General features: G+C 38.3%; 1 protein-coding gene across 1 annotated transcript in view; it reads left to right on the forward strand.

Annotated features, from left to right (window-relative positions):
• The window catches only part of LOC126180959 (esterase FE4-like), a 166,063-nt gene that overhangs the window by 86,345 nt on the left and 57,791 nt on the right, over nucleotides 1-21,927 (forward strand). Inside the window, exons 7-8 of the mRNA XM_049924733.1 lie at nucleotides 852-1,042; nucleotides 7,763-7,928. Of these exons, the coding sequence (XP_049780690.1) occupies nucleotides 852-1,042; nucleotides 7,763-7,928 (357 nt within the window). The remainder of the gene's footprint in view (nucleotides 1-851; nucleotides 1,043-7,762; nucleotides 7,929-21,927) is intronic.

The raw sequence follows: 21,927 nt of genomic DNA on the forward strand, positions 1-21,927 counted from the left end.
TGTTGGCTACAGCTTTTGATTAAGTGGTTCTCTCATAAAATTAATGGCATTATTGACATCAAGAATGTCAGCAGAATCAACAGGGCAATGAATTTAAGTGAGACTTTGATTAAATAACACTCTGGCATATAAATGCACATTTTACACATTACTTTTGCAACTGTATTGAAAACAGTATGAAAAATCAGAAAAGAATTTAATATTCATAGGCGTAGAAAATGTAACAGATGGAGGTGTTCAGCATGTTATGCCTTATGATGTGCACAAGGTGCAGAGCTGGTTTCCCCCATATGCATGCATGAAATTATATCGGACTGTGCAGAGTTTCTCTTCTGCCTTCCTGCCACTAGCACTGTGGAAAAATATGTGGACCAGTGACAAAACAAAACTTGCTGTAGACACTGTGGAAGCAGTCACAGTGCACAGAGTAAATTATGATTAAAATTATGTTGAATTTTTTCAAACACTGTTGAAGAATACAGAAATGCTGAAGACAATAAACTGCACTGATATGTACAGTTGGTCTATTCATATTCCTTCAGCTTAGAAGATACTAATAAAGAATACATTAATGTACTTTTGTAACACATTAAACTGATATTTTGTATTTACTACGTTTAATTAAGTTTTTTGTTATTATTTTCTTTTTTTAAATATCATAATTTGTAATGTGCTTGAATATTTGGGTCAAAAACATATTGTCACCACACCATAACTGTTTACTTGGGGGTTGCAGCTGCAGTGAGAAATTGTTTGTCAGCTACACATTTGTGTTTTATTTGTTATTTCAAGTATATGAAGCATTGTGTGTACACTTCAGTCTATCTACAAGAATTATGTGCTTTGCATAGGTTTGTTTGTCAGAGGCATATCAACAAGTGGCACAACATTGTGCGCTTGGGCAAATGCAGAGAGAATGAGAGAAAAAGCATTCCGACTTGGAGCAGCAGTAGGTTGTGATACTGATTCATCTACTATGCTTATTAGATGCCTAAGGAATCGACCTGCAGGTCAACTGGTTGAGAAGGTGCTCCTATTTCAGGTGCAGTAGTTGTTTGGCCATTATATTACATTTGATTAAATATTGAGTTCTGCAGACTTCTTTTTTTAATCACGGTTCAATAGATAAATTATATAATATAGGCAAATTCTCATTTTTATGGTAGATATGAATGTTATTCAAGTTATAGCAATATTATGAAAAGGAAAATTGCTACTCACCATATAGCAGAGATTCTGAGTCACAGACAGGCATGACAAAAAGACTGTCACAGAAATAGCTTCCAGCCAGTAAGGCCTTCATCAAAAATAGATCACACACACACACACACACACACACACACACACACACACACACACACAAATGCAACCCACACATTTGACTGCAGTCTCAGGCAATTAAAACCACACTGTGAGCAGCAGCACCAGTGCATGATGGGAGTGGTGACTAAATGGGGGTAAAGAGGTGGCTAGGGTGGGGAGGGGGAGGGAGGGGTAGCAGAAAAGGAGAGAAATAAAAAGACTGGGTGCAATGTGATGGTGGAATGAGGGCCGTGTAGTGCTGGAATGGGAACAGGGAAGGCGCTGGATGGGTGAGGACAGAGGGTTGAGGTCAGGAGGGTTACAGGAATGTCAGATGTATTGCAGGGAAAATTCCCACCTGTACAATTCAGAAAAGCTGGTGTTGTTGGGGAGGATCCATATGGTACAGGCTGTGAAGTAGTCACTGAAATGGAGGATGTCATGTTTGGCAGCATGCTCAGCAACAGGATGGTCCACTTGTTTCTTGGCCTCAGTTTGTCAGTGGTCATTCATGCAGACAGACAGCTTGTTGGTTGTTATGCCCACATAGAATGCAGCACAGTGATTGCAGCTTAGCTTGTAGATCACATGACTTGTTTCACACGTAGCCCTGCCTTTGATGGGATAGGTGATGTTTGTGACCTGACTGGGTATATGATGGTTGGAGGATGTGTGTAGCAGGTCTTGCATCTAGGTCTATTACAGGGGTATGAGCTGTGATGTAAGGGATTGGGAGCAAGGGTTGGGTAGGGATGGATGAGTATATTGTGTAAATTCTTTGGACGGTGGAATACCACTGTGGGAGGGGTGAGAAGGATGGTGGGCAGGAGATTTCTCATTTCAGGCCAAGACAAGAGGTAGTCAAAACCCTGGTGGAGAATGTAATTCAGTTGCTCCACTCATGGGTGGTACTGAGTTATGAGCGGAATGCTCCTCTGTGGTCGGACGGTGGGACTTTGGGAGGTAATGGGAGTCTGGAAAGATTTGTTTTCGTACAAGGTTGGAAGGATAATTACAGTCTTTGAAGGCTTCAGTGAGACCCTCGCCATATTTAGAGAGGGACCACTTGTCACTGGGTGGCTAGGCTGTGTGGAAGGGACTTCTTGGTGTGGAACGGGTGGCAGCTGTCGAATTGGAGGTATTGCTGATGGTTAGTAGGTTTGAAATGGATGGAGGTGCTGATGTACCCATCTTTGAGGTGGAGGTCAACATCAAGGAAAGTGGCTTGTTGAGTGGAGTAGGCCTAGTTAAAGCAAATGGGGGGAGGAGTTGTTGAGGTTCTATAGGAATGTGGATAGGGTGTCCTTGCTGTCAATCCAGATCACAAAGATATCATCAATGAATATGAACCAGGTGAGGGGTTTAGGATTCTGGGTGTTTATGAAATATTTCTCTTAGATGGCTCATGAACAGGTTGGCATAGGATGATGCCATGTGAGTGCCCATAGCCGTACACATGGTTTGTTTGTAGGCGTTGCCTTCAAAGGAGAAGTAATTGTGGCTGAGGATATAGTTAGTCATTGTAACTAGGAAGGAGGTTGTTGGTTTGGAATCCATCGGACATTGGGAAAGTTAGTGTTCAATAGTGGTAACGCTGTGAGCATTAGGGAAGTTAGTGTAAAGGGAGGTAGCATCAATAGCGACAAGCAGAGCACTCTGTGATAAAGGGACAGGAACTGTGGAGAGTCAATGGAGGAAATGGTTGGTATCTTTTATATAGGGGGGTAAGTTCTGGGCAATAGTTTGAAGGTCTTTGTCTATGAGATCAGAGATTCTTTCAGTGGGCGACACTGTAACCAACCACAATGGGGCGTCCTGGGTGGTTGCGTTTATGGACTTTAGGAAGCATGTAGAAGGTAGGAGTGCAGTGAGTGGTAAGGATGAGCAGAGAGATGGACTCTGGGGAGAGATTCTGGGATGGGCCTAAGGATTTTAGGAGTGACTGGAGATCCTGCTGGATTTCTAAATTGAGGTCACTGTGGCAAGGTTTTCAGGTGGAAGTATCCGACAGCTGGCAGAGTCCTTCTGCCAAGTAATCCTTGTGGTTCAAAACAACAGTGATGGAGCCTTTTATTAAAGTTATAATTTATGTTTGGTGAATGGCTTTGTACCACTTGTAATCCTTGCATTGTGTAATTTGAGTAGAAAATGATTCCATATTTATTACATCTCTTTGTATTGAGTTTTACACGGAAATATATGTAGAGGGCTGTCTACAATAATGGCACTTAGAGACTTGTGAGATACGGGTCCATACTGGGTGTTTCACAATTCATGTTGCACACTTCTAGAGGTTGTAGAGGGGACTTAATAAGTCAAGTTTTACTGGGGAACCTATGTCCAGAAATGGCTCATTTCCATTTTACAAGGAAGACGAAATGTACAGATTTCAGTCCTATTTACTTTGATATTACAACAGCTGTGTGATGTGTTGACCACGAAGTTTGGTGCACACAGTATATCTGTGAGGTAAGTTCTGAACTCTGTCCAACATGAGTGGTGTATGGTTAATCACTTCTGCTGCAGCCATGATTCATGCAACCAGATCTTCCTCCAACTGGACAGGGGTCTTGTAAACAAGACTCTCCATGTGGCCCTACAAGAAAAAGTCTAAAGAGGTTAAATCTGGAGATTTTTGTGGCTAAGCATGTGGTCTACCTTGAATGATCCACCTGTACCCGTAGACTATGTTCAGATGATGTTGAGTATGAATCGCAAAAGGTACTGCCATGTCATCATTCTGGAAGCACAATTCATGCCGAATGTCCAATGGGGCATCTTCCAAAAACTCCACCAGCACTTGTTGCAGGAATATCAAGTACCTGGCACTCTTCAAATGGGGACGAAGGATGTACAGTCCACTCACATGACCTTTGCAGATACTTGCCCAGACACTAATGCTGAAGGCATGCTGAAGTCTTCATGTACACATGGATTTTGGGTTCTCTTGATCCCAAATGTTGCTGTTTCAGGTGTTCAAAACATGTTCCTTTTGAAATGTGCTTTGTCGGTGAATGAAATTCACTTTGGAAATCAAGGAAAATCTGCACAACAGAGTACAAACCAAGTGCAGAAATTGACAAATAGCACACAATTCACCAGGAGCATGGTGTGTACCTCCTGAAGGTGATATGAGTGGAATTGCTGTTCATCCAGAATATGTCAGACAAATGAGTGAGACACATATGTCATGTGCAGTGGCTCGAATATTTGTCGACGGGTTTTCTTCAACCTGATGAAGTGCTTCCTCTTCCAATACAACAGTGTGCCTCCTTCTTTGAGCACCACAGTTTGCTCTATCGCTTGTGAATTTCCCACTTTCTCACAGTTGTTATTCTGCTCTGGCAAACATGGAATGGGATAGAGTCATACTGCAAAGTACTTGTAGTGCAGATATTAAGCTCCTCTTCCATTATGGCAAGCTTCACCATAATCTAACAACAAACTGATGTACTCTGTGAATGTGTACTCAGGCATCCTGTTTCTGCAGTACTAATCATCACAATGTCAACTAACACATTACCAGGAAGCTTGGAAACAAGGCAAATGAAAACAAAGGACATCACGTGATATCACATCATCATACCATTCATGAATGTGAGTAGCCTACCATAATAGGCACTCTGCATATGAAACATGTAGCATACGACTGAGTAGCTCATGTTTTCCTCATAACATGGAAACAAACTGTTTCTGGACATGAATTCTTATGCAAAACTTTATCTACTAAGTTTCCTCTTCAATCTCTATAAGTGTGTAACATGAACTGTGGAAACACTCTTTACATCAAGCATCTTTAGTGCAATATGACAGAATAGTGACAAACCACATAAAGTGAATTTTTGTCCTGGAAACATGGAGGTCATTCTACAGTTAGTGGAACTACAACAGCAGCAGATAGCATCAGTACTGCACATCCTGAAATCAGTCAGGATCAATATTGGCAGTGGCATCAACTCCAGCCATCCCAGTGGTTTCAATTTTTGATGAATACAAGAAGGCTTCATATATCTACTACATATTCTTAATAGTTCTTTTCCTGGTGAATTAAATCACCAACTTATAGCAACTGAGGTATTTTTGCTGTCAACAAATCTGCATTTGTAGCATTTAATGCAGAAACCAGAGCCATTGTCAGAACCAAACATCCTTTGATTGAACAGTTCCAGTACACTGACATCTGAAAATTTTACATAATAAGTGCATGTCATAGTTGTTAAACTGGAATTCTTAAAGCATTGGGAAGGAGATATGGAACTGTATGCAGTGTGGGTCGCAGTACATATAACCCAAAGTCCAAATGTTGCAAGCCTACACCAAATCTTCAGTCCACACCTCGTGGTCTAGTGGCTAGTGTTGTTGCCTCTGGATCACAGGGTCCTGGGTTCGATTCCCAGCCGGGTTGGGGATTTTCTCTGCCTGAGGACTGGCTGTTTGTGTTGTCTCCATCATTTCGTCATCATCAGCATTCGTGAATGTGGCTAAAATTGGACTGTGTAAAGATTGGGACATTGTAAGGATGCTGATGACTGCGCACTTGAGCACTCCACAAACCAAACGTCATCATCACCAGATCTTTAGTGGGAAATGTTGTGAATAATTTACCAACAGAGCTCTCTTCCCCCGCCCCCATCCTCTCTCTCTCTCTCTCTCTCTCTCTCTCTGTCTGTCTGTATTCTGCTAACAATTTCTTTCCAGCTTCTACCATCTCTTGTGGTCCTGTTTGCCAAATAAGTAAGTTGCTCTGTCACTTCTAGCTTCTAACTTTCAGTTCTTATTCTCAGATGTTCATACTCTTCTTCATTACAATTCACCTTCACTTTAGTCTTTTGCTTGTTTGTTCTCTTTCTATACTTATAACAGAAAATCTTTTTCAACGTACTGAGGACCTTCACTAGATCATCTTTTGTCTCCATGACCACACAATATCGTCTGTGTAATGCAGCTTGTCTGTCTTCTGCCCATTAATTCTGATACCCACCTCACTAGTTTTGTGAATTTGTTCTATAACTTCCTAGATGTGAGCACTGAATATAAGCAGAGAGAGATCACATGCTTCTCTCACTGGACGAACAACTTCAATATTAAACCAAGTCAGATTCTTCCCTAGCAGATGGCTATAATCACCAAAGTCTTTGAGATTTTATAAGCAGCACAGCAAGCTTTCTCTTTACCTACATCTACATTTATATCTATACTCCACAAGTCATCTTATGGTGTGAGACAGAGGGTACTTTGTATACCAGTCTCATTTCCCCTGTTCCAGTCACTTATGTTTTGAGGGAAGAATGATTGCTGGTAAGCCTCCAAGTGGGCTCAAATATCTCTGATTTTATCTTCATGGTCTTCTTATGAGATATACGTAGGAGGAAGAAATATATTAGTGACCCTTCTAGGAATGTACGCTGACCCTTCTAGGAATGCATGCCCTCGAAACTTGAGCGGTAGATCATAATGTTATACACATTGCCTCTCTTGCAGCATCTCTCACTGGAGTTGGTTGAGCATTCAGTGACACTTTCATGCTTACTAAATGAAGCTGTAACAAAAAAAGCTGCTCTTCTTTGGATCTTCTCTATTGCTTCTATCAGTGCTGTCTGGTACAGTTCCCACACTGCTGAGCAATATTCAAGTACTAGCCAAACAAGTGTTTTGTAAGCTGCTCCCTTTGTTGAGAATTTTTCCAATGAATCTCAGTCTGGCATCTGCCTTACTTGCAATTAACTTTATGTGGTCATTCTACTTCTAATCACTCATACTGAAGTATAGTTGTGCAGGATGTAACTTCATTTTACAAAGATTTTTTTTCTACAAGTTCAGCTCCCCTCCCCTACCCTTCAGTGGCCGTGCCCTTGGCCACTGTTGTACTGTGTCAATACTGTCCATTGTGTTTCACGAGAATCCCATATCTCTTTGTTAAAACACTTCTTTGTTGGCTACTTGATAGCTGCCACGACAGAAGGCATAGGACAATATGTGAAATAATTTGAGTAACCAAAAGAGTTCAGTGTAACTGACAGCAGTCATGAAAGGCCTTACATAAGGCTTTATCATTTCTATTTCAATTTATAAATTTATTTCCTTATTTTCAATGATTATTTAAATAAATTTCCCGTCATCACAATCAACCAGAAATTATTTTTGTGTGGTGTGTGTTGAAGATATTCAAATTCAGAAGGAGCAGTGTCTCACTTGGGATGAACAGATTGTCATTCTTTCTGTCAGTGCAATGAGGACCTTGTGATGATAATACTTTTGATTTGGGTCTCTTATGTGTTTTGTACAGCCATATTGTGCAGCCCTTTATATAAATAGTGTCACTGTCTTACAAAATACTGCATGGCTGTAAAATAAAATAATTTAGGGGTAGAAACACAATTTACATAGTGAAATATTAGATATTTACTGTACATGAAAATAATTGAGCACTGCAAAAGTGAACCAGTTATTAATATTTCAGCCATGGAATTTCAATCCATTTTCCCCATTTGCACCAGTTACTGAGAAGCCACACGAAGGTGCATTTATCACAGAGGATCCTCTTCAAGCTTTGATTGGTGGTAAACTTAGAAATCTACCATGGTTGACAGGTGTTACTACATCTGAGGGATTGTATCCTGCAGCACGTAAGTCTACAGTACTTATTTTCTGTTTTAATTTTTTGAATTTTATGTTGAGAACAGTGTCTAGACTAAAATTATTCTTAACATTGTGGAGAACAATGTAAAACACTCTTTAAAAGTAGAAAGTTGAGTAGAGATAAGTCAATAAACTAAATACCAGTTTTAAGTGTAGTCAACAACAGTGGAAACAATAGCATAAAACGTAACTATGCGTTAATTTAGTCATCGTAGCTGGCAATCTGTTGCAGCAGAAGTCCTGGAAAACAGCAGCTATAGGTTTTTACTATAAAATAAAAACAATATTTAATCCAGTATAGTGTTTCATCTGAATATCTGTTACAATCTCAAAGTAAATAAAAGCATCTTGACAAAGCTGAAATAAGTTGTAACATACTTACAATAATGAAATAAATCATGGTCAACAAGCTGCATGCTTCCTGTCCAAATACACTCAAAGTACTGATCACCTTTGCCAACATGGCTGTAACTATTTATACTTTCTTAACAATTTCGAACAATCCTCGGCATTGTTTAGAATCTTTATTGATTAATTAATGATTAAAATTGACATAGAAAAACTGAAAATACATATATAAATGTATTTTTACTCCAGAACAGCTAGTACATTATGATATTAGTACATGTCTGTTATTTTATTTGAAAATAACTTTTTGTATATGTAATTACAATAACACATTTACATTTTTTATTAATTACTAGAGACTCCCTTCATGGGAATTGTTCCCTTCATTTACAGACCTTCTACACTTTGAAGTGAATGAGATCACACAGTTATTTTTTCAGTTATAACTTTTTCATGACGAGTTACATATTTTGTTTACATGTGCGATCCTGAATTAGACTGGAAAATGTTTGTTTTAAGTGGGTCTTAACGGGCTGTTACATTTCAAGCACCACCACCAAAATGCTGTGTGGTTATATATGATGTGCTTAAACATGAGAAGATCAGTCAAAAATAACAGTTTGCAGTCTGATAAGCAACTATGAGACATTCTTCACAACCTTTGATGCTGATGACACCCTCCTGTGTTGCAACCCTTCTCTAAGTACATTGTGAGGATGCATCAACATTGAACATGATTGCACCTCTTTGTAGCATAGTGAGACTGCAATTTTTGCTCTTGTGTACAGGTTGGAACCGCTACTGGCTCTACAAAATCATTTGATGAAATTTGAATGTGATCTGAAAAAGTTAATGGTACTTATACTTTTTCAGCACTCCTATTTTGTATCCTCTTGTGGCATCATCATGGGAGGATATGACATTGACAAATGTGTGAATAAAATGGCAAAAGGGTCCCTCTAAGATCCCTCCAGTTAGGAAAAACCCTCAGTAGCACCCTCCACCTTTATTGAAAATTTTAAAAACGTGCCTGTATAGACAGAACCTGAGACAAAAGCCTAGGCACTTGCAGACCAAACAACTTTTGACACGCTCTGATTTGGTATAGTGTACTACCAGACACAAGAGCATTAGTGTAGTGGCAAAAGGAAAATTGGATATTTGTGGTAAGTTCCTATGGGACCAAACTACTGAGGTCATCGATCCCTAGGCTTACACACTATGTAATCTAACTTACGCTAAGGATAACACATGTACCCATGTCCGAGAGAGGACTTGAACCTCTGACGGTGGGAGTCATGTGAACCGTGGCAAGGTGCCCTAGACCGTGTGGCTACCGAACATGGCAGTGGCAAAAGAGCAGCAGCAGCAGCAGAGCCTGCCTGCAGGTGTCTGGTCTTGTTAGGGGTTCTGTCTGTAAGGTACATTTGTAAGGTGCTCAACATAGGCATGTGGGTGACACTGAGGGTTTTTGCAAACTGGGAAGGTCTTAGTGGGTCTTTGCCATTGTATTCACACATAAGTCATTTCCCAGTCCCCACACTCCCCGTGATCAAGCCACAGGAGGATGAAAAAGCATAAGTATCCTTTTCTGCTTTGGACCATGTTCAAATTTCATCAAATGATATTGAATGGTTTGTAGTGGTTCCAAACTGTACGTGAGAGCAAAAACTGTGGTTGCAGTTCTCTCCAAATGGGTCAGATCATATTTGATGGGGATGCAGTACCACAATGTCCTTACAGAAAGATTGAAATGTCCAAGAGTGATAGCAGTGTCTAAGGTTGTGAAGAGCATCTTCCTGTTGCTCAACACACTGCAAACAGTCATTTCTGACCGTAAAATGTGTTGGAATCAATGCCACAGGGTAAAATTTCGTTTAATTGTGATCCCCTGAGGCACTTTCATGCTGATTCTGAATGACAGTGTGCCTGGATTGTTTTTGTTGGCCACTCATAAGGAAATCACAGGACTTCCATGCTGGGCATCTTGGTTCCAACCTCCATCACAGAGGTGTCAAAAGAAGGGGTGAAATTTGGGTAAGAACAACTGTGATGGACAGAATTCTGGTGAAGTTTGATGCCAACGTGACATCATTAACACACATTACACATCACATGGACTTCTGAGCTATGGCCTATTTTTGCATGTATCGACACCTTGTTATCTGAAGCAACACAATGAGTGGAAACTGCAAGTATATGAAAAGGTGATCCTTTAATTCTGTTGCGCAGTGTATTTTCAGTCAAAGTTCAGATTTTCTAGACAAAATAATAAAAAAATCATACAAAATTTCTTTTCATTTGCAGGGTTGCCACAGGTTTTGGAAATCAGGGAATTTCAAACACATCAGGGAAATTTAAAAAAACACTGGAAAAATCTCTTTTTTTTTCTCAGTAGATGATATGGTTTGTTTACTGAGGTGTCATGCATCGTCATTGGCTGGGTGCAAGTGAGTACTTGCACTGCTTCCCTACTCCCTCATCACTATTGCTTCTCTCCTTCCTACAACTCCCCTCAGCTTGCAGTCAGTGCTGCCACTACTTCTTGTCACTAGCCTAGCAGCTGCTGGTGGGAGGCATGAGGAGCAGTTTGTTTGGATCTGATTCTCAGAGACTGTAGTTGCAGTGGCCTTAGACAGTGATCCTGTGTGCATGAGTAGTGTCTGAGTGATTGTGCTCTCATTTTCTGACAAAAGCTATGGCTGAAAATTTAGTTGAGAGAGGATGATTGTGTTTTCTACATGTCTGTCTGTGCCTCAGCAACCATCTAATCATCTTTATGGTGAGTTGCTACCTATCCTCATTATTACTAATTTCAGAGTATTTGAACAAGTTAACTGTTGCACGGATTGATCACTGCAGTCTCATTTCATCAACATGTTGACTGTGGCTTATGAATAGCTGGCCACACAAGTGGATTTCCACAACGGACTAAAACTGCAGGTTGTTTCGGCAGGTATCTGTAATGGATCGGGCCTGCCAAATTGAAGCCTTTTGTTTCCCAATAATGTGTAGGCCATGCCCGTTGGAACTAGTCTCACAAATCTGCCCACATGCTGGGTCTGTTTGTGTGTGGTTTAATGCAGCAGATTTTCATGTCTCATCAATGGACCAAGGAGTGTGCTGCTCCTCAGCAGACCAGAGGCCATGAGTGATGGATTTCAGGAACTGCAACTGCCTCACCACAAGTATGTTGTACAGTGTGGCATTTTATAGACATGTTACTTGTTCTAGTACATTTTGGCACTTCTGAAGCAGTTTATATTTTAGAAAGTTGGACAATAAGAAAAAGAAAATTATGTCACTGACTGGCGGTTTGTACCCTATGTACTCATATATTTCTCAAAAGAAAAATCACAAAATACCTGTAAAATAATAGACATAACACAGTTGGTAATAACTGACCATAACGAACTTAGTAGAATCAGAATTTTATTGGCAGTCACCTACAGTGTTGGTTTACACAATTATTCCCTGCCTTATACACTTCTTTCGACAGGCCTTCTTTTTTATGGGGTTATTTCTGCAATCAGGAAGGTATTGTAAGTCTGTCTTGCGACTCCCAGGAAATGCATAGTTTTGTGACCAAATGTGTTTCGTTTTATTGAAATAAAATAACATCAGTGGTCTTAATGAAACACATATACCATTTGGCTTTCTTTCTCCATCAAAAAACAGTTTGTTACAAAAGATGTTGATGTTAGTATTTAAGATATTTTCTCACATCAGGGAACACCATCTGCTTCCAAGTTGTTTTAGATGTTTCCTCATTTTCACTGTTGTTTCTTCTGCAAAGACAGATTCTCATTGTACATCTTAACTTATCCCTGAGATATCAGAATTTGTCAGGAGAAAATCCTAAAACTTGTCTGAAGTCAGCAATATATTAGGGAATTTCACTTGGGGAAACTTGTGGCAACTGTGGTTTGGTAGATTGATTAAATTAATATTATTCTACATACCTCTGCTCTTTCATATTTGCAAAGTCTTCTAATTTATGAATCTACTTAATCTCTTCTCTCAGATTTTTCATTAACTCTTTACTATAATTACAAATACTTTACCATTGTTTCATACTGCATGATTTTATGAACATAATTTACTACCATGCATGACACAGAGATCCTGACCAATTGCTTTCTCAATCTACATCATATTCATCACCAAAATTAATTACACTCGCACAGTATCATAATGAAACCTTAGCACACTGACATTCTCACAATATATTCTCCGTATAAGATACTTCAAAACCTCATCAACAGCAGTAAACTCCCACCTTACAGAGACATCATGACAGTAACGTAGTACTGGGACAACCGGGAGAGCCAGAAAAAAATCCGGGTATTTATTCATATGGGAGAAAACCAGGAAGAACCCAGGAGTTGTTTAGAATTCCAGGAATTATTCACTGTTTTATTTTTCAGTTAATTTTTTGTAATTTTGACTGGTAAGAACCGATACTCTAACAGGGGATATAATACTGTGGTAATACAAATACAAATGTTTTATTCCACCATTGAGCATATGTACAGGCAATTGGTGTTGTCAGTGTTAACACAATAATAATAATATAAACTTTGATATGACAAATGTTATTAACTACAATATAATAATCCAAGATGGATACAATACATATTTGTGCAAATGTCAGTAACAACAGGTCAATTACAATATAAATGAACTACATAGTTCAGTGAATGACAAATAATTAATCAAACAGATAATTAACAATAAGTAGATGAAATAGCAATAAAATAGTTGCACAGTGTGGCATATGTATAGTTTGCAGTTAATTTATAGTTCATTCTCATAAGGAAAGTGGGTAATTTGTCACAAACTCAAGGAACTCTTGAGCAGAGAAAATTAATTTACATTTCATCCACCTCAAAAGACTAGTTTTAAATTTATTTACTGGCACTGTGTAGGCATTTTCAGGTAGTTTGTTGAAGTAGACAGGACCAAGATATTTGTAACTGTTATGTTCCTTTGCAAGCCTAGCATATGGCATATCTATTGTATGTCTACTTCTTATGTTATGGTAATGAACTGTTCTCCATAAGTCAAATTTACTCATGTTCTCTTTAACGAAGACAACGCATTTGTAAATACAGAGGCCAAGCACTGTTGTTATATTTAGTTTCTTAAAATAATCTTGACATGATTCATATGGGCAAAGCCTTGCTATGCACCTTATGGCTTTCTTTTCACATTTAAACACTAATTTTGAGCCTACAGAATTGCCCATTAATAGTATTCAATAACACAGGTGCGAATGGAAGAATGCAAAATATACTTATAATAGAAGTTCTTTACTGACACTGCTCCCCAGCTTGTACAGCAGATATATGGCACCAATTTGCCACATATCTTCCCCGTGTGGGTATCCTAGCTCAGCTTTCGATCTACATGAAATCCTTATAATTTTACTGTTTTGTTATCATCGCTGGGAGCATTCAGACTGAATACAATAGCTTCAGTTTTACTACCATTCTTCTGCAGTACATTATAATAAAACATGAACAACAGAAATAAACGAATATAAAACTTAAATTAAAAAGGAAATGCGCCATATACAACAACAAAACACAGTGCTCATAAAAGTGTCTGCTAGCAGCAAAATTTGCCAAAGGCTTTAGGATGACTATGCAATGCTTCATAACAACAAACTGATTCCGATGAGCATGACATCACAACTGCTTTGTTTTAGCAGTTACGAGTGGGCTCACGCGCATGCACAGTTGAGTCGTGTATGAGCAGTACCTTCTCCCACTTCTGGTTACAGAAATGTGTCTGTTGGCTGTGTAACCAGTCGCAGCAAGCAGCTAGATGCTACCAGGAAAAATTTACTGGCACGCCCAAGCTGCCAGATTCACGCATGCGCAGCAAACACGGATCTTGGAGGGGGGGGGGGGGGGGGGGGGGCATCAATTTCATATTGTTGAGGGGAAGAACCTTGTTTCACAAATTGCCTAGCATCCAGCACATGTTGGCCTATCGATTTTTCATATGATTTTGAAATGCTTCCCTGTTGGTTTTCGAACATTTTTGGAGACATTTCTAAGTTGATTTCTGAACGAATCATAAGCTGATTTTTGAATGCGTGCATAGTGTACATGAAGTCCTTACCAGGGGAATCCTCATCACATCTAGAAATAAACTTTCCCACAGGGGACAGGGTTATACGAGCTGAAAAGTGTGAAGCCGAATGGGTGAACGCCAATCGCTGTTTGCTTATGTGGTTGATTGGGTTTGCGAATGATCAGAATTGTTATAATTACTAGCAACATCCATAGAGTCAGACTACCAGAGTGGAAATAAATGACTAACAGAAATAAGAGGTAAGAAAGATTACGTATTATCTTCTTGGTATGTTCAAGAAAACGAAATTTTGTCAGAAAATTTGTGGCCAGATCGCTACACCACTAAGGGCCAGCAGTACAGTTCCCAGCTAGCAGCTGCTTAATTTGTATTCTGGAAGCAGCATGGAAAATGCGTTGCATGAACATGTAACCATGCCTAATCGGAGAATAATCGTGGGATAACTAAACCTGTGATTCTGGCAGGGTTAGTGAAGTTAACTGGGGAATAAGTTTTGACAATGGCATGAATAGTTACAGAATTGATGATGACAAGATTGCTTGTTAGAATGAGGAAAGAGAAGAAATGGAGACATCCCACAAATTATCGAAGAATTCAACGATTGCAAATTTAACATAAAAATTTTGTACAACCAGTACTACTTTTCAATGTCATGCTTGTGAAACTGGAGCGTATGAGTGAAATGTGAAACTATTTCCTAACATTAACCTTTTGGCTTGTAGTAGATCTAATTATATTCTGTCTTGTTATAAAAATGACCATTTGTGCCAAAACAGTCTCGGTTATTTAATGTGTGTTATAATTGCTGCAATAATAGAAAGGTCTAATTCGTTCCATCTAGCAGGCAGTGACAAAATAGACATAATCAGATAGAGAAACCACACCAGTCTTAGGTACTATCTGTACTAACAGCTTTCCCAGTATTAGACAACGACATTTCGATTTTTCACGTAGCAAAGCATTTGGCGAACTTTCATGAGGCAATAAATTCTTTCGCAGAAAGGAGTGAATGCCATGTAAAGCTGTAGCAAGATTAGAGAGAAAAAATGCTGGGAGCTAAGGATTGAATAAATGTGTACTGTGATGCTTGTCTCTTGTCTTTACTGATTTTAGATATCCTACATTTAATTTTATGTCTCACAAAACAACAATAGGCAATAAAAAGTGCAAATTTTCTGAAGAGTTCTTCTTCTCCCAATTACAAATAATCCCATCCAGTATTAAATGCGAGGTTTTGTCATTGTGTGTCATTAGTTTCAGTTTTTATTTTATTTCCACCTTTCTGCCAGTCAAGCATTAATCGCCTTGCAGAGCAATAAAATTATTTTTGTCAATTTGCTAAAGAAATTTGACTTCTATTAATCTTAACGAAGTGTTTAATTCCTCACTATTGGCTATTTTGAACTGTTCACTGCATTTCAAGTGCATGTTTTCATGTTCTAGCGCATATGGCATTATGCGACAATAAAGAACCAAACATGGACTAATAGAGTACTGGCACTCCAAAATAATTTACATCCTGAAAACTACACTGAAAAACTTAATATCAGGTTGATGCCTACTTCATTGGGAATCTGGACATACGGATGCGCACTTTAAGTATGGTTCATGAAATTCTGATACTCTTGGAGTATCCTCTAATGTCTAGTTTCTTCTATGACATAATGTAAGATCTTTTAATGTTTTACAGTTAATGAACATACGGACTTCCTACATCATTGTAGCTGTGCAAGCACGGTGGCACCTGTTATCTGGTGCTCTCTGGCAACTGCTGAAACGAACCTATTTCTAACAGGTCGCAGGAAAATATTGTGAATGGTGGTTTGGAAAGCGTTACTTTCGGAGTAAAATATTTTTTTACACAAGTTGAACTATGTGCGAGAATGTATGATGAATTTTTTAAATCACAGGGCATTTGACTCTCATTTAAAAATCAACTCCTTGATGACGAGCCATTTAGGAGAATAAGAGTCCAGAATATCAGACATTTCTGTCGTTAAAAATTTTCCTGGCACATATGTGTGATGTATCTTAAAGTATAACACTCGTAAAAAAGATCAACATTATATGTGAAAGCTTAGCTTGTACTGCAGCTCATTAACCTTAGAGATCAATATCGTATGTAAAAGTTTGCTTTTTTGTACTAACACTATGATATAAATTAAATCCATTAATTTTTCCTCCATGGAATAACCGCTGTCATCGTCTGGCGAGATCACATGACATGAGCTATGACTGGCTAACAATAGCACATCGCAATCTTGATTTCAATGCTTTGGAAAGAACGATGCGGTGTTTGGTGGAATTCGAATTTATACTTTTGTAATACGTAAATATGCAGCGTACATGTTGCTGCAAATCAAAGATCTTACCAAAATGTGTATTTTCTCTGAGTTTCATTTTCTAAAGTGCAGGAATGTGTATAAAAGCACAACCATTCACAGGATTGATAGGTTTTATGATTCTGAGGGAAAATATACTATCACTTAACTTGAAAAAAGTGTGTTTTCACCCGGGAGAAAGTGTATTTTTACCTGGGAAAAATTCAAGAATTTTTTTTCCTTGTCGGCGTATGCATCCTGTAGTAACATTCACTTTCTCACTACTTCATTACATATAACGGTTTTAATAACATCATTAGTATATTTTCAACATTACCTACTTCATGGGGATCAGGACAAAATCATAGCTGGACAATGTTAATCAAGAAGTTAACTTTGCTAATTGTTAATCTGTTACATAAAAGTTAAGTTTTTAAAATGTTACATTACAGGATATTTATCAGAAGTTAGAGCTAACCATTAATTATTAACTTGTAATAGTAAACTTTATATTATAGGTGCAGTGAAATGAGCAAGTCAGTCAAACATATTACTGTTGCATAAATAAAAATGTTTTGGTTGGGGAAGTTTAGGTAGAACATCAAAGGTAAATAAAGAAAATTTATTCATGTAGTTTTATAATTATTTAGTTAGCAGTCTAAAATCACGGGAGAATCAAAATACAGGAGAATAATTAGTATCTGACTTAAAGTGCATGTGTCCCAACATGTACATGGGAAGTTTTCATCTGAGATTGAGGGTTGTTCAGGAGACAAAACGTCCTCACTGATAGAAAAAAGTTTTTCAGCTCCATCATTCAAGTGTATAGGGGAATTATACTTAAAAAATAAATTTACCACAGCCTGTTCCCCAAGAAATACCTCATTGTTGAATGAGTTCTTTGATTTCATGTTCAGTCACATTTTGACTGGATTCTGGGCTGTACTTTTTATAGGTGTGTTACTGTTCGGCATCATTTTAGATTGAATGACAGATGGAAGGAAATCTTCTTCTTTGTCTTCATCATTGCTGCTTCCACCACCACTAATTAAACTACCTGTGGCGCCATGCCTCAAAGCCACTCTACAACTTTTCCCATTAGTTTCCAAACTACTTCCACTTGATTGTTGTCATTCATTTCCAGCCACATCGACCACAACTTTGGATGACAAACTGCAGCACATTGGCATTAATCATCATCTAGTAGAGGTTCAAACCTATTTTCTGTGCCTCTTACTATGGCACCGGGTAAAACTGTGCAGTTCGCAAGACCTCTAACCTTTATATTCTTCCATTTAAATGCAGTTGCCCCAATTCTCAGCAGGAGTGATCTGATATACACTTTAATTTGATCAAGGTTACCAGCAACTGGTGCCATAACCTACAAACAAGTTTAGTAATATCATTTTACAGAGTTCATAGATAAAAAGATCATATACATGTATTTTAGAAAATTTACCTTCACCTACTCCATTATGGTCACATTGTGATCACTGAAAGTTTGAACCTTTAGCTGGGTCATAATTCTGTGAATAGTAGGTCACTGTGTTCCCAATATTGCATTGAGAATAACAATAGTATTGTAAGAAGAGTTCCACCTAGTTGTACTTGGCAGTATCAGTTTCCTGCCTAATTCAGTGTGAATGCTATCTGCTGCCATCGTACTTCTAAGTGCTGATTTCCAAGAGCATCTAATTTGGCATAGAATTTCTATAGGGAATTTTAAAACAAGTTATTTGTAGAGCAGAATTTGCATTTTTGCTTGTGGTCAAGTTAAATGTAAGGGCAGCACACCTCATGTGAACTGGTGAAGTATTTAAGTTTTCCAGTATATTGTCAAGGCCTACACTGAACTAGCAATGTTCAGGTATGGAATGCAGGTTTTCTACTGAAATAAATTCTAAATCTCATCTTCAGAGGATTGATTTGAAAGTGTGTTGGTGTCCATACCAAATTGCACAAGTGCCTTTGCAAAGTTACTTAATCTAGCACAAATGTGCATGATGAACAACGGAGTGGGCGTCCTTCGGTGGTTAATGAAAGTTTGTTGCAGGAAGTGGACAATAAGGTGAGAGAAAACATACGCTTTACAATTTCCTCCTTGAGGGATGACTTTCCTAATGTTTCTTGTAGTGTTTTGTATGGTATTGTGACCGAGCACTTGAATTACAGAAAATTGTGCGTACGTTGGGTACCGAAAATGTTGACGGATGTGCACAAGACCAACTGTTTAAACAGTGCATTGCCTTTCCTCGAGTGGTACCACAACAACGGTGATGATTTCTTAAGCCAAATTGTTATGGGTGATGGAACATGGGTGGCTTACATCACACCAGAATAAAAGCAACAGTCTATGGAAGTTGAGCAAGGGCATCGTTTTGCTTCAAGACAATGCCCGTCCACATGTGGCGAATCAGATCAAAGATCTCATCACATCTTTTTGATGGGAAACTCTAGATCATTCTCCGTACAGCCCCGGTCTTGTGCCCAGTGACTAATATCTGTTCCTGCACATGGAGAAACACTGGGCAGTCAGCATCTTCAAGACATGACGAAGTCAAAACGGTGGTGATGCAGTGGTTAACAAGTCAGGCAGCAGACTTCTATGAGGAGGGTATTCAAAAACTGGTACAAAGTTATGACAAGTGCCTCAATAGTGATGGAAATTATGTAGAAAAGTAGATTAAGGTACAGGCTTTCATGTAAAAATAAAATTATTGAGATATCTTAGAACATCTTTTTTTAATTTCAAAACAGTACTTACTTAAAAAAACATGCCTCGTACAAGTTGTACAGCATATATACATGGGTTGAAGATCAATATGTCACAACTGGTTTTCCATAAAATACAATATTTAAAATGAAATAATATGAAAACATTTCATCATAAATTACTCAGTTAAAGAAATTATGCTGCACTCTCCAAACCAGTACCACTATGATATTTTACAGTCATGAAATTCCTGAAGTGAGTAGCAATGATTTGCAGCTAACCAACTCAATAATTTGTCTTTAAATAAATCAAATGGAGCTTCTACCCATTCTAGTGGCAGTTTGTTAAACATCTTCATACCCACCACTTCGTAGCTGTTCAGTGACTTGGATAATCTGTAGTAAGGTATGTCAAGATGGCTACTATTTCTGGTTCCATGAGAGCATACATCTCTTCTACACTGGTATTCTGATAAGTTGCTCTTTATATGCAGTAGGGCAGTGTAAATATACATGTTTATAACAGTCAATATTTTTAAGTTAATAAACAATGGTTTGGAGTGGGCCAGTTTATCACTGTTTGTGATAATTCGAATTACTTTCTTCTGAAGTACCAAAATTTCCTGAAGGTGTGAGCTATTGCCTCATATTAAAAGCCCATAAGATATAATGCTTTAAAAAAAAGTAAAGTAGGTCGATCTTACATAGGCTGCAGGTACATGGTTTTTTAAATTCCTTAACAAATACGCCACTCTAGACAGCCTTGCACTAATGTATTTAATATGTGGCTCCCAAGTAAATTTTCTATCTATAACAATACCTAAGAACTTAACACTAGCCATGAAGTCTTCCACTGGCAGATCTCTTAAACTAAATACAATCTTTTGAGTTTTACTCTCATTAAGCAGGAACCCATTAGCTCAAAACCATACTGATGCCTGTGATATTGTGTCATTTGCCACAGTATGGAGCATATCCATGTCTGAGCTGATATTGAAAAAAGTGGTATCATCTGCATAGAGAATGGAGTTAGTATTTATGTAAGATGGTAGATCGTTTGTCATTAGGATAAATAGCAGAGGTCCTAATACTGAGCCTTGTAGCACACCACACTTAACTTCAGCTAGCTGTGATCTCTGTTTACAGACAATTTGTTTATGGTTGCAGAGGAAAGATTCAAAAATGTTGTCAACTTCACTGTTTGTGATTCCGTAATAAACTAGTTTGTTGAGGAGTGAAATATGCTCAACACAATCGAAGGCTTTGCTAAGATCACAAAATGTAACCTGAGCAAAATAAAAGTAATATCTATACTGATAAGATGATGTCGATTGGTACATTAGGTTTTAAAGGCCTTGTGCAAGAAAGACTAAAGCACTGGTCATAGAAATAGAAGATAAGATTATCTTTGTTGTCAATCATTATTATTATTATTTTTATTTTTTTTTTTTTTTTTAATTTAAAGTAGTGACTTGTACTCGTCAAATACACATAGGTAGGTCAGTTTGAATTTCAATGAAAAAGTATCTACTTACTAAGTAAGGTGTTGATTTGATAAAGTGTGCTCATCAGTGATATATCTGCCCAATATTCTCTTCAAAATTGATCTTCTGCTGGGGTTTAAAGTTTTCATCAACTTCTCAAGTGACTTCAATTCAGCAACACGTGAAGGAATCATATTCTTAACAAAAAATTTCAGTCCACACTAGCTTGAGACACACCAATGACAATTACAGCAATGCCAAAAGACTCTCCAATGTTTTTCTGCCATATTCTGTTACTGCTATTGGCTCCACTGTCAATATCTGAATTAGCAAGACTGATATTTCTTTTTGGCTTTCCTTGACTAGACCCTGCTATGACCATTTGATGTGCTCTCCTTACGTGTTGTTTCAAATTGTTATGGATTGAATTGGGAGCCCTAACTGTTCATTTTTAGGCAAGCATAGTTTACAATCAAAAAGTATTCATTCTCCCAATCGGAACGAAATAATGGCTGACATCAAAATAAGTGTCCAAGGAATAGAAAAGCAACTGAAATCACTCAACAGAGTGAAGTCCACTGGACCTGATGGGATACCAATTCGATTCTACACAGAGTACGCAAAAGAACTTGCCCCCCCCCCCCCTTCTAACAGCCATATACTGCAAGTCTCTAGAGGAACGGAAGGTTCCAAATGATTGGAAAAGAGCACAGGTAGTTCCAGTTTTCAAGAAGGGTCATTGAGCAGATGCACAAAACTATAGGCCTATATCTCTGACATTGATCTGTTGTAGAATTTTAGAACATGTTTTTTGCTCGCGTATCATGTCATTTCTGGAAACCCAGAATCTACTTTGTAGGAATCAACATGGATTCCGGAAACAGCTATCATATGAGACCCAACTTGCTTTATTTGTTCATGAGACCCAGAAAATATTGGATACAGGCTCCAGGTAGATGCCATTTTCCTTGATTTCCAGAAGGCGTTCGATACAGTTCCACACTGTCGCCTGATAAACA

Source organism: Schistocerca cancellata, chromosome 1 (assembly GCF_023864275.1).
Source record: "Schistocerca cancellata isolate TAMUIC-IGC-003103 chromosome 1, iqSchCanc2.1, whole genome shotgun sequence".
Lineage (NCBI taxonomy): Eukaryota > Metazoa > Arthropoda > Insecta > Orthoptera > Acrididae > Schistocerca > Schistocerca cancellata.